Genomic DNA, 13,464 nt, shown 5'->3' with positions numbered 1-13,464 from the left:
ACACTTCAGCTCAGTTCCGTGGCAGTGAGGTGGCAGGACTGGTTGACATGAGGAAGATGCAGCAGTCTTTGCGTATGAAGGCGATATTCTTGTAAAAGTTTGGTAACGTGACAAATTAAACCAGTCAGTCACACTACAATGCAACTCCTCTCACTCTATCATTCTCATACAGTTGGCAAGTAACACAGTAACAAAGGTCACATAGGAAATGAGCACGACGAAGTTCTGCCTGATGGGCGATCTCACTTTACCTGACTGAAGTACGCAGATACAAGTTAAAAGACACTGAAATCATCTGGACCTCTTCCTTATTCTAAATGACACAATGTTTCCAAGAAGTTGTCGTCCTGTTTACGTGTTAATGACTGGAGACGCACCCACATTTCATCCTTATGTTCTACGTCTGAGCTTCCGTCTGGAATCCCACTGAAAACTTCCTTTCATGTTGAAAATATTTAATTTTGAGGGTTTTCCTGCTATTAATATCGTACATAGTGAATGGACTGTATTTATATCACCCTGCTGAACCTGCGTCTCAACCCTAGAACACCAGCGTCTGGTGATTATCACCCACTCAACTCTTGTCATGTCATTTTAGGGTCCCTCATGGCACCTTTTTTCATTCTATATGACATTGCCTCTTCATAATAGAATACTTCAATTTGGCATAGAGTGTTGTACTTATATATATTTTGATGAAAACTATATCAGGAATATCACATCGGGTAAAATATACCAAATGGTAGTGATGGTGTTACAAATTTTTTTATTAGTGTTAAACGTGTCTGAAAGCAGTTTGACTGCCATAAATGATGCAAAAATACTGCAAAAACTCCAGGACTTCATGGTGCAGTGAAGGTGGATGTGACTACAATGCACCTCGCAGCTGTTGCTTACACCGACTGTAACTTCCTTGAGGTTCAAGATGTCTGGAAGTCTGTTTTCACTGCGGCTTCTTATTCAGTAGATTGTTTTTCATTTGATATTCTATCAATTTTGATCTATTTGTACCTCCAGGTGCAATGAGGGAAACAACCAGTCGGCGTGCTGGAACCCGACCGAGTCCTCCCACTGCAACAGACGCCGGGTGCTTCCACAAGAGATTCAGAATGACCTGGAGCACCCATCCACCCAGGATCACCCTCCTCCACCTCCCCCTTCTCCCCTTCCTCTCTCCCATTCTCTTCCTCTGTTGGAGAAGCACCTACCCACAGTGACCACTTCTAACGGTCGCTCTGAGCTGTTAAAGAGGGGGTTGGCCCAAGGACAGGGGAGCACCGGGCAGGCCATAACACCAGGACAGTGCCGTGGTTTGGGTGTGGGCGACTGTGGCCCCGGCATCGGTGCGGGACGGAACCCGTTGGTCCAGGAGCTGTCCGAACTGGAGGGTCAAATCCTTGTGATCAAGCAACAGCTGCAGTCGGCCATGAGGAGGAAGCGAGAGCTAGAACAGTACCAATCAGAAAACCAGCCAGCAAACCAGACTGCACCCAGTCAGCCTACTTCGCACCAGTCTAACCAGTTTGCTCAGTATACTCAGTCCCACCAGCAGACTAACCAACACACAAACACGCTCCCAGAGTTCTGAAGCTTTTCTCCTCTGTTTTGTTCAGAGAAACCTTGTTCGACACGTCACTGAAAACCTCCTGTCTCTCACGGAATGGGATCCTTGCTCGAGTTCAGGAATTTGAACAATCACAAATTTCTGAAAAAAAATGAATCCTTTAGCTCAGGAGTACCCCTGAACGTTGGACTGAAATGTTCTCCAAGGATTGGATTCCAGTTAAACATTTCCCGATTTCTGGAACGTGATTAGGTGGGAGGCAATGGACTGAAAGTGAAGCAGGGACCTTGAACCAAATCTGTTCTGAGACCCTCACTAGCTTGTTACTGTCACTGAAGAGCTGTGCAAACCCCCCACTTCCTTTTCACCTCTCTGATCCCGTCATTTTTTTTCTTTTACATGCATTCCTAAACCCCCCTCATCTCACCCACCACCTCCCTTTGTCCATCTTATCCCTGCCGTCTAAGCCTTGTCTCTTCAAGGGTACAGATTTGCTTGCAATGGCGATTCGCTTAATCGTAGATATAAAGGCTCATTGGTATTTAACCTTAATGGGCTAAATCACCTGAGTCTTTAGTTCAGACCCACTGGGAGTGTAAATGACCTGAGGCTGAACCCAGCCAGTTGAAGTCTTAATGTCCCTCATGTATTGCTGACACCTTGTATCTTTAAGGGGGCAAAGGAACAAAATACAACTCATTAGAATTTGTTGATTTTGTTATTGATTTCCAATGCTTCTGACCTTTTAACAATGCCTTTGACTCGGCTTAGGTCATTTATTTTCTTGTTATCCTTTTAACAATTGGTCGGTGACAGAAGAAGGCTTTGACAAGATATGTCTGTATTCTTTAAGAGCATCTGGTTGCTGTCTTGTGGTGAAATATTGGACAATACAAAACGTTACTTTATGGATCACTGTATAATGCTGTCCTGCACTTCAGTGATGCACTCTTTGTTTCTTAAAGAAAACTTACACCTATAACATAATCATTTAACTTGTCAGAGTTGGAGTTGTGGCCCAGAGGTCGCTTCAGGGTTCCGAGCCGTGTCGGATGAGAGGAAGTTCAAAGCTACACGTCAAAGAATCTTGAGCTTTTTGCATCGGGGACACAAACGGAAGTGTTTTCCCAACAGGGTGCTGCAGGAAAGAGTCCTACAACCCAGAAATAAGTCAGTATTGTTGCACGTCTGGTTCCCTCCAGTCAAAATCACAAGTGATTTATGTGTTAAATAAGTTCTGTGGTAACTTAACAGGATAAGCAGAAGAAAATGGATGGAAGTTCTGTGGTCAACGCAAGCTTAAGATATTTCAAATTTTGTTCTCAGAAAATATAACAGCACTTATCACAAATTGAAGTTTTGACGTGTCTTAAAAAAAAGCCGGTTGCTAACAAGTAGCTGGTAGGATGGACGTTGTCGAGGACGTTAAATGTCGTCACGGTGAAAACGTACACAAGAAAGAAGTACACAAAGCTTAGTCACTGGTGTTGGTTCGTGTTGAAGTAGTGCGTCCGTGGTGTAGTCCGTTCACAGCATAACGTTAGCTTTGTACCCTGCACTTAAGAGTCACCAATCATAAAAGTGGTGTTTGTTTGTGAAGGTTATATTGCTGAACAAAACCTGTAAGTCTCACACACCTCTGTTTCCTGCAGTTTATTTTCTGCAATAATCAAAAATCCAGTGTGGAATTTGCTTCAGGGGGAGGGAATCCAGGGCGATGCTAACGTCCAGGTCACGTAGCAGATCACCATCACCTTCTAGGTTTTTGGAGCACTGTTAGCTGAATCGTGACCCTGAAGGTGAATACAGACCACAAGTCCAACTCTGACGCGTTACTTAGTTATGATAAGCATTCACAACTGAAACAGTCCCTCTGTGATGAGACCTGTTTTCTTGCATCTTTTCTGTTTGGGTTTGGATGTGTTCTGTTATTAAAGACTTACCTCTCTTGTTTGCACTTAATCGGATGGACACGTTTCTTCTTCAGTCTCCTCTGAGACATTGTTGACAGTCTTTTCTTGTCTTTGTATGTTTCCCAGTGCAAATCAGAAACGTGACAGAGAGTCTCTGAGATGTGTCGACTCTCAGTTCACTCAATTCACGTTCCCCCGTAACCTTGAAACCATCAGGTATGAAGATACTCCACTTAACAACCTAATGAACTCTCTGACAAGCGACGAGCAGCGGTTTGATGAATTCAAAAGACTGCATACATTTTTTTTCAGAGATTAAAGGCTTTTGCTTTCAATATAGGTAACAGTTCCCAGCTCTTGTATCATGCATTTGTGTGAATCTCCCTCTCTGAGTCGGCCATTAAGATTCACCTACATGTCTTCCCTTCTAAAACAGATTCCATTATTGTTTAAAAAACACCCTGCGGCTTTAAACAGAACCAGCCCACTCACTGCTTTACTGCCTACCTTGAACTGATGCTTCGCTGTGGCACTACCCTTCACTCACATTGATAGGACAGGGAGGCATTTGCAGAACAGCCAACATTTCATAAACTTATGGGATGGTAAAATAGTGGGACACACACACACACACACACTCAGAGAAAAAGTCTGTATCTATTTAGTCAGTGTGTCTGCAGGGTAAGCGCAGGCTGTCACAGCTGAAATGAATACCTGACAGAGCAAAAGAGCGAGTGCACTGGCTGAGCCGCCAGCTTTCTTTGTGTCTCTGTGCCTTACTTAGCAGTGACATCAACATCACTGTCGTCGACACGCTCGCAACATGATGAATCAACACAAAAACTAAATCGGCGCCTGGTGTTAGCCGCTCATTCAAGTCTGGGTAATGTGAGGAGGTGCGGGCTGCGCTGGCGCATGCGAGAATAAAATGTTCTTTCAGAGTTATCGAGGGTCTTTGTCAATATAAGTTCCTTAAAAGAAAAAGAGAAAGAAATGTTCATCCTGACTTGTTCTTGATGGGGGGGGGGGGGGGGCATCACGAGGCTTTCAAGAACAGGCCTCAAGGTGGACTAGACCTCGCAGAAACATTCCATTACTTCCAACTGAAAATCGATTGCACTCCCCTTCAGGTGGTGCATTGCCGAAACACATTTGACCGCTACCAATCAAATGTTTATAAGGTGAGGTCACACTATACGTCCCTCCATCTCCTTTGCACTTACACTGAGCCCATCACCTTTGACCATGTCAGCCAAAACATTCCATAATTCATTTTGAATGCGTCTTGTGAATCACCTGGTTCAGTGTCTTACTCCTCTGCCGGACCACAAAGCAACGCGCCGCTCACACAGACGGTTTGTTGGTTACATATGAATTAATCACCCACATGAAAACAGTGACGCTCAGCAGGGCGTTTTGGTTCAATGACCGTAGCTTAAGTAGCCAATCTGACTGCTGCTACGCCAAAAATAATTGGGTGTCATCACCCACATCAGCCGTATTTATAGACCAGGTGCCCTCTGCTTTATCTAGTAATTATAGTTTACTTTAATGATCTTAGTATTATGACCACTGCAGTTGAGGAAAGGTGATGACTTTTATATAAAGTGACAAAATCTGACTTGGGTAAATTGGAAAAACACGCACTTGACTTCAGAGCAGGTGACCAGAGGCCTTCGGGCCCCCGTTGAAAAAAAATACGAGGGAAATTTGTTTGTTGTCATAACCATGACAGCGAAAGTCACACATGAAATTTGGCCAAGATGTGTGTTCTTAATCCCAACCAAGTGTTCTTGGTTCGTTTAATTTGGACCCAACATAACCCCACCTGAACTACTGAGATGGCACATTTTGGAAGGCGCTGACAAAAACGTAGGTAATTATGTTGATGGGCGTTAGCAGACTCTCAAACCTACTCGCAACGAGCCCGTGCATTGCTCGTCTTTCCAGCAATCTTCACAACAGAGTCAAGTAAAACCCCGAAATATATTTTCTTGTATTTTAATATCATAAATCATTTCTTTGCCCTGCTAACATAAGTAAGCACAAACCACTTTCACCCAATGTCACGACATCGACCAGTCAAACCGTCTCTGACCTTTAGGTGCAAGTACGAACACCAACCTTATCAGGGCCTCTGGTCCTCATGGTGACCAAAGACAGGCCCGAATGCGGCACAACAACACAGTTTATGAGTACCTGGTTAGAGTTGGACTTTAGGTCTGAATTAAGGTTTGGTTAGTATTTGGATTAGGTTTTAGGGCTTGAGTTAGGCTGTCCACATGAGTGGAAGTCAATGGAATGCTCTGCTAAGGATCACTATGCAAACCTCAGTGTGTGTGTGTGTGTGAGTGTGTGTACGTGTGTGTGTGTGAATGTGTCAGCCTCAAGGTGTCAAAACAGTATCATCTTCATGTGTGGTCTCTCTCTCTCTCTCTCTCTCTCTCTCTCTCTCTCTCTCTCTTTTAATAATCCTAAAATGAAAACGAAGAACCAGCATTCTGACACATAATGAGAAATACACAAGAAAAAAAAAAAAACATTGTTTGCTACTGACTATTTAATTTGTGGACAAACCAAAATATATATGCAGTATTTCAAATGAAACACTTTTTTTTAAAAACTTATAATAAAAGACAATTATAATCACAATGATAATGAGTATTATTTAAAGTCATGAATATCTATAAAACATCTTGGCTTCTCTCTTCATGCTGGGCTTATCTTCCAATAGGAAATGGAGTCACAACATTGCATCACAATCCACTGGTGGGTCGGGGAGGGGTACCTCGAGGAGGAAAAGTGAAGCAGGAGTCATTAGCCTGGTTTACATAGAACAGCTAGCCAGGCTTTAGCTACTAGCTCACTCTGAAGAGCGTCTCTGTGTCTTGTTCTGAGGAGTTTCTCTAAGCATGTCTTCCATTGAGGTTCAGCTTTAACGGTGAACCGGTGAGATCTCCCTGTACACCTAGAGGCTAGCCCAACCAAGCTCTCTGTAGGGACGTCTCCATTAACATCACAAAGAATCAGGACACGGAGGTGAAACACTGATCATATTTTCTCATATATTGTGCCAAACCCCATTTTCTGACCGAGGACGTAGCAGACTCCTCCTCATTTCCTCCAAAGGGGAGAACAATCGCACTGATACCAAACATATCCAGGTTTACAGCAGGCAAACAGGTCCAAATGGATCATAATAATACAGATTAACAAAAATCTTTACAAAATATGACCTGGCACGGTCAATTAATATACAGAGAGATAATAAAAAGAAGGATTCCGTCTTTTGTTTTTTTGTCTGTACAAGTGACGAACATCACGGAATGACAACATCGACATTTTTGACCACGGCAGATTTTCAGACTGAAAGGGAAGTAGATGAGGTGATGGACGAGGTGAGTCACCTGACAGGATGTGATGTAAAACAGAGTGAGTCAGCCAACAGGAGGTGCGCAGGTTAAACACCGTCAGGAGAGGCTACAGCAATCGCTCATACAAAATGTGCAAAAACACCATCCTCTAACTACAAACAGAGCACCAGGAGGAAGAAAATGTGCCATGTTTCAAACGGTTGTTGCCGTTTTTTTTGTTTGTTTTTTTAAAGATCTGGAAAAACAATCTGTGCTTCGGTTGCAGTGTTTGATTTGATCTATGGCGGCTTGAACTGAGCATAGCCCAACTAGAGGAGAACCATCACAAACATGGTGCGCTTCCTTCCCCGGGTGAATTAAACAGATATATCAGGAGTGTGTGTTGATAAGCATTCGGAGCCACGTGGCATGCGTCCTTGTCATTGTGTCTGGAAGTGCTGCGGAGACGCAAACGTGACCCGGTGCTGCCCCCTTAGTCATGTGACCTCCGTCATTGACGCCGAGTGGTTCTGAAAATCGATGTAGGAAGGGGTGAGAGAGTAAGGGGGGGGGGGATAAGGGTTGAGCGAGATTAGAGAAGGAGAAGGAAAGGGTGTGAAAATGGAAAGGTGGAGGAAATCATTGTCAAGCTGCGTCAGGAGAAGTGCTTCATCTGAGGTTCTGTACACGTGTGTGGTGCAAAATGTCATGCTTGTGTCTGTTTGTAGAAAGAAAGAAAGAAAGAAAGAAAGAAAGAAAGAAAGAAGGTGAATGACCACTGTGACAGACGCTGTGTTCAAGACAACTCAGAAGTCCAGAAAAACCTGCTCAAAGTTTTGATAAAACGAACTGAAGGGTGTCTAACAGGCTGGAAACTTTTCAGCTCTTCGATTTCTCTCCAACTTGACGTCACGTACGTCTTCAAAGATGGCGGCCTTTGTCACTGATAGCAAGAACGCAACTTTTAAAAACATTTTCTTGACTTTTTCATTCCTTTTCTTTTGAGGTTTCTGTTGCAGCGTGAAGGCGACAATGTTGGAATTCAGACTGCTGAGTTGTCACGAACGCGTCCCTGTTATTTAGTGTCACGCCTTCCCTGCTAGCCTTCTGGGAAACGCGGCTATTTAGAGCATAAATTAGAACAAATTGCAGTAACAGGAAATTACTGTAAAAACTGTATACATTATCTGGAAAAAAAGGGGGGGGGTACTTCTTTCTTTTTTTTTTCAGCTCAAGGCCACGAGGGAGCTCTGCCAATTAATGGGGGAAGATAATATGCATCAAAGAGATTAGCTTTTTAGGATGCCAGGTAATGTGTTTTTAAGCTACCTGTGCGCTGAGGGTCTCCAGGGGACTCTCCACGCGAGGGAAAGTCATCAGAGGAAGACCACGGTAGTCTTCAGTCTTCTGTTTAGCAGCCGCACTGTGGATGCCTTTGAAGTTGTTCACCACACATATCCCCTGTAGGAGGAGGCATCAGGAGTGAGGCAGGCAGACAACAACGGACACACACACCAGGAGCCGATGTAGACGTAAAGCAGCACCCTTTTACCCGGCGTGCATCTACAGGTGAGTTTGACGTTGTATCGCAATGAATCTATGCGTGCGTTAACGTTCAAGAACTTACTTGTTCAGTAACTGGGAGCAACCGTGGAAATATTCCGTGCAAATTTGGAATGAATTAGCTTGAACTCCCGTTTTCCCACTGGGTTTTTAGTCAGCTGCCACCTGAAACCAGTGGTCACTTTAATTTATCATACGTTCATAAGGGTTTAAACGCTCAGTCGAACACTGTCTCAGCTTGCAGACGTCACTGCTGGTCTGGGTGACGCCCAGCGCCGTGAACCGGTTCCCTGTTTACATTTACATGCCTGAGTAAATTCTTTTAAAGCGATAAAAAGACAGTTTCTCATGACCGCATTTTACATAAATACATTCCATGTCCATCAGTAAGATTACCACATGTGTTGCTGCATTTCTTAACGCCTCAATATAAGAACCCCCTCCCCCCCGGGCGAACCGTGCCCTCAGGCAGCATGGAAGGAAATGAAGGAGGGCACGTGACTGCTGGAGGATGTTCCTCTGCTCCCACAGCAGCGAGATGTATGAACCCCAGCTGCTGGACCTCAATCCAGGGAGCCTTTCATCCTAACATATGAAAAATGTCTCGTGCAGTCAGTCGACTCCGAGGTGATTATGATGAGTCAAATGTGGCACAGAAGCCTGAGCCTCACTCATGAAAACATCTTTCCTACAACGCTGTTTTTTTTTTTTTTTCACATGATAGAATTGTTGGAAACTTTGATTGAATCTGGCGGACAGGAGTCAGATTCCCATGGTTATTTGTAGCTCCTGATATCTGTGCGCCTCTTGTAACATTAAAGTCTTTGCAGGTTTGGGTGATGGACAGCTACAAGATAGATGTCAGAAGCGAGCGAGGGGCTCCAAATGGTCGTCGGGCTTCACCTCATGTCTGCAAGACGAAATTGAGGGCTTAAAACATTCCTACAGCTTGCCAGAGCAAATTTGTGCATGAGAACATCGCATGAACGGGGCTCACTGTCCTTTACAACAAATGAAGCCAGTAGAGGAAATCAGTAATGGTCCTGAGGGGGATGCAGCCACGCCCACCCCCCACCCCACTGTCGGGGGGGCTGTGGCTGCAGGCCAACACTTTTAACTGCTCAATTCATTAAAAAAATTGCATTTTTTTTTTAAAGGGATTGCCTACAAAAGTCACACGGCCAAACCTGACTGCATCTGGTCTGAGATGTTGTGGATACATGCGGTATTTACATGCACCACCTGTGAACCCAGGCTCACGTTGGTCTCAGTTATACTGTGATGCTAAGTGTTTTTATGTAGTAGTTCTACACACTTCACAAGCCTCAGAAGTACTAGTCGTTAGTTTTCAAAGGAACTTGCTTGTGTGTCAGACCCGTCAGGTGATCATCATGTGCCTCTATATTTTTTTTGGCTTAAGCAGACACTTGTCTCCTTGGTAGGAATTTACTGGCATCAACCTGGAGCCCCATGAAGTGCTTAATACTGATCCCTAAATCTGCTGGCAGTGCACAGACCTCCAAGGCACTTCTTGTTTAGTGGAATTGCTCCATTCAGACCGAAGCTGTTGGTGCACTTGTAGCTCGGGGAGTTAAAGCTGCACCTCATTTCCAGTCCCAGTTTTGTATCCCTCAATATGCAGTCAATCAAGCTACATCAGTTTGCAGATGACAAGACTTTGATGAGCTTCATCTGAACCGAAGGGAAAAGTAGCCCTTCGTTCGTGGCTGGCCAATAAAAAAGCGGGTTAGAAAGTGCTGAGATGATGATTGACTCGCCTGCGTTCATCTTTCCCTGGAGATCAGTGACTCAATGTATGTCAATTTTTATAGGTCAATCATTGAAATCTTATATCCTTCATTAAGGAGTGGAGTGGGGCAGCTCCTCCTCCTCCTCCTCCCCCTCCTCCTCCTCGTGTCCCAAGGACAATCTGCTCCATGTTGACCTCTGAAGTTCACAGCACAAAGCATAGAGAGGGCAGGAATGATTGGCCATTTACTGGACTCAGCCAGAAGAGTCCAAGAGCTGCAGTGCGACCATCGACCCAGACCGAAATCTAATAATGCTATAATGTTGTCTGGAGCCCCAACTTATTCACCCTCCTATTCCTTTGCTTCTCACCTTTCCTCACCCTCCTATAGAAGTATAAATCTCTTAGCTGTCATTATTTATTGCCTCATCCAACGAGGTTTGAAACCAATCATCTACTTCTGAACAAACCTGCGTTACTCAGGACAAGGATAGGACAAGTTAAAGCCACAGAAATATGCAGCCACTCTCACCTGCATAGCACCTCACTACTTTATGTGTGCCATATATATATATATATATATGTATGTATGTATGTATGTATGTATGTATATGTATATATATATATATATATACACACACACACACACACACACACACACATATACATATATATATACATATATATATATATATGTATATGTATATATGTATATATATATATATATATACGTAAAGTGCCTTGAAATAACTGTGATGCATTTTAAACAAATTGAAGCGCAATGGAGTAACCTGAAGTGGTGCGGCAGGACGTATAGCCAGAATACTGACTGCTAACTGCTACCTGCTAACTGCTAACCACAACAAACCAGCATTCAAGTCAGCAAAATGCAGAATGGGCAGTGTGAGGGACTGCTGCGAGTTCCTGTGATAAGCAAAAAGTATCTTAGCAGGAGGGATCTTTCACAGTGCATGTTTAGCCTTTCTTGATTCAAAAACACACCAATGAAAGAAATAATTCCACCCAGTACATTTTCAAAGTTTTCCTGCTAGTAACCCAGGAGACTGAGCTTGGCTGGACCATGAGGCCACATGTCTTGCTCTGACTCCTTATTCAGGTTAAGGTAGTCAGAAAACGCCGTTTACATGGCAGCGCATTACTCAGAGTAGGCGTGGCGGAGGTACAGTAACCTCTCTCAGTTTCTCATGGCGTCTTCCCTCTGTACATCTCCACCTCTCTTTCACACTTGTAGCAGCTGTCACACATGGGACCCCCTGCAGCAATTACATCTAATGACACCTCTGAGATCTCTGATTAAATAATGTTAATCTGTGCCGGTTTCCCATCACCGTCCATCCTAATTCACTTCTCCAAACCGCATGTTGACAAAGACATTTCATTTCCAGAACGTTAGCATGTGGCTCTTTTATATTTTTCTTGAAAGACTACAAGATAGGGAATTTCCGCCTTGCCAGGTAGCAGAAATCCTTCCTGTAACGTTTATTTTAATCGGACAGGTGACAGATTGCTCTCCCCCTCTCCTGGATAACAACCGTACCCAACCGTAATTAATCAGACCACCGGGTCATTCCATCATCTATGAATAATGTTCACCTCAACAGTCCCGCCACTTTTGTTCCTTCTGTTATCAAACTTTCCACATAGAGCAACTGCAGGTGCAGATTAACCATCGCCAGTCGGGCCCCACCATGGTAAACGGAGTCAAGTTTAAACAGCGCTTTTCTACCTTAGCGGCACTCAAAGCGCTTTACAGTGTCGTCTCATTCACCCATTCACTCACACACTCACGATGGAGGCTGCCATGCAAGGCGCCAACCTACTCATCAGGAGCAATTAAGGGTTCAGGATCTTGCTCAAGGACACTTCGACATGGTCCCTGGGGTCGAGGATCGAACCAGCGACCCTTTGGTTGCTAGACGGCCACTCTACCCCTGAGCCACACCGCCCATCCATCCTCGTCTGAGCTCCCCGCTCATGGACTCTTTCTCGCGTCTTTACCACCAGTGTTTGGCATTCAACAAGATCCTCCTACATCTGACAGGACAGGCAAGCAGCCGACTTCAAATGGGTTTATATTCGGTGTTGTCAAAATGATGTGGACGCCACTGTCCAAGTGTGCACTTTCTGCGCGTTTGAGCCAGATCAAGTCCTTCCCAGAATACTAACACAATCTGCTTTGTATAAGAAAGGACATAAATGCAGTGTGCAGACATAAATTTGCATCGGGACTGACTTTAAAAATGGCTCCCAACCCATTTTATGGGCTTTGGTAAGGGCTGCAGTCTGAATTAATCATTTAATTAGTCATTTGGGTGAGTTCCAAAATGAAGCTAAAAAATGATTCCAAAGAAAATAAGTCATGACCAGAATCCACCTCAGAATAATCGTCCTCTCTTCTCTTTGCTCAATTATTCTCTAATCCTTCCCCCCAAATGTCCCCAAACATTCCGCCTCTCCATTGTCCTCACCAGAAACAGAGCGACCGCTGATCCCAGTATAAATCCAGCCACTACGTCTGAACAGTGGTTTCGGTACTCTGAAACTCGGTTGAGGCCGGTGAGGAAGGCTGAGCAGAGCGTGCCCAAGCAGAGAACGGGCTTAGCCAGGCGGCTGGACTTGGTCTTGATGGTGCTGGTGATGTACATCTAGGAAACGACGAGAGTAAGAATCAGACTGTGTAAATATAAAAGATCCTTGTTCCTTAAAGGTTAGTCAAGAGCCGAGCAGAAGTAATTCCCATAAAATAAAGTCAAATATTTCACCATTTCAAGACAGCAGGTTCAGAGGAGCGGTAAGTGCAATCGCTCAAAACAAAGAGGGCTTTTTTTTCACAGAGACGATCGCGTGAGAGGGACGGAGCAGCCGCCACGCTGGTGCATCCTCCAGAGGTTTGGAGCGCTGCCCGTCTTCACTGTGTGATTCACACAGTTCTCAGCAAAACAGACAGTGAAAATGATCTCTTGGTCCTCATCAGCGTCCTGATATCAAAGCAGTATACTGTTCATTAGAGTTTCGAAGTCTGCAAGAGACTTCCTGAATTTGTTTCTCTGTACTTTGACATGAAATATTATCTAATAGCAACTTTGGATGGTTTTGAAGATCCAGCAACTGCTGCAAATCTGAGAAAGATGTCACAGCTTTAATAAATAAACAGGTTCCTGCAGTGTGCTGAAGGGGCTGTCACACATGTGAAGGAAGCGCCATCTCATGGTGACATCTAGCAACTGAAGGAATTTACCAGATAAGCTTTGAAGAGGAGAGAGAGAGAGAGAGAGAGAGAGAGGCGGTAGGGATCTGGCT

The 13,464-nt window shown here is 44.3% G+C and overlaps 2 protein-coding genes and 1 long non-coding RNA gene across 4 annotated transcripts in view; 1 reads left to right on the top strand and 2 right to left on the bottom strand.

The window, feature by feature from the left end:
* The window catches only part of grin3a (glutamate receptor, ionotropic, N-methyl-D-aspartate 3A), a 41,510-nt gene extending 37,986 nt beyond the window's left edge, over positions 1-3,524 (top strand). The window contains exon 10 of the mRNA XM_086187329.1: positions 1,018-3,524. Within this exon, the coding sequence (XP_086043455.1) occupies positions 1,018-1,588 (571 nt within the window). The 3' untranslated portion in view covers positions 1,589-3,524. The remainder of the gene's footprint in view (positions 1-1,017) is intronic.
* LOC147244195 (uncharacterized) lies at positions 3,227-4,111 on the bottom strand. The gene is made up of 3 exons (XR_015110384.1): positions 3,985-4,111; positions 3,508-3,679; positions 3,227-3,357 (listed from the first exon to the last, which is right to left on the bottom strand). It is a non-coding gene; the product is annotated as an uncharacterized LOC147244195 (long non-coding RNA).
* A 1,377-nt stretch (positions 4,112-5,488) lies between these two features.
* plppr1 (phospholipid phosphatase related 1) overlaps positions 5,489-13,464 on the bottom strand; it is a 51,057-nt gene continuing 43,081 nt past the window's right edge. Inside the window, exons 6-8 of one of the 2 annotated variants that reach the window (XM_086187638.1) lie at positions 12,633-12,809; positions 8,160-8,291; positions 5,489-6,265 (exon numbers count right to left, since the gene is read on the bottom strand). In XM_086187638.1, coding sequence (XP_086043764.1) covers positions 6,221-6,265; positions 8,160-8,291; positions 12,633-12,809 — 354 coding nt within the window. In that variant the 3' untranslated portion in view covers positions 5,489-6,220. Of the gene's footprint in view, positions 7,361-8,159; positions 8,292-12,632; positions 12,810-13,464 lie in introns of both variants that reach the window. The other variant, XM_086187639.1, reaches the window with a different exon arrangement.

This window comes from Aulostomus chinensis, chromosome 19 (assembly GCF_037954235.1).
Source record: "Aulostomus chinensis isolate RoL2024-O1b breed Wild chromosome 19, RoL_Achi_v1.0, whole genome shotgun sequence".
Classification (NCBI taxonomy): Eukaryota; Metazoa; Chordata; class Actinopteri; order Syngnathiformes; family Aulostomidae; genus Aulostomus; species Aulostomus chinensis.
The sequence above is the reverse complement of the archived record's forward strand: the minus strand, read 5'-3'. Positions and strand labels throughout refer to the sequence as shown.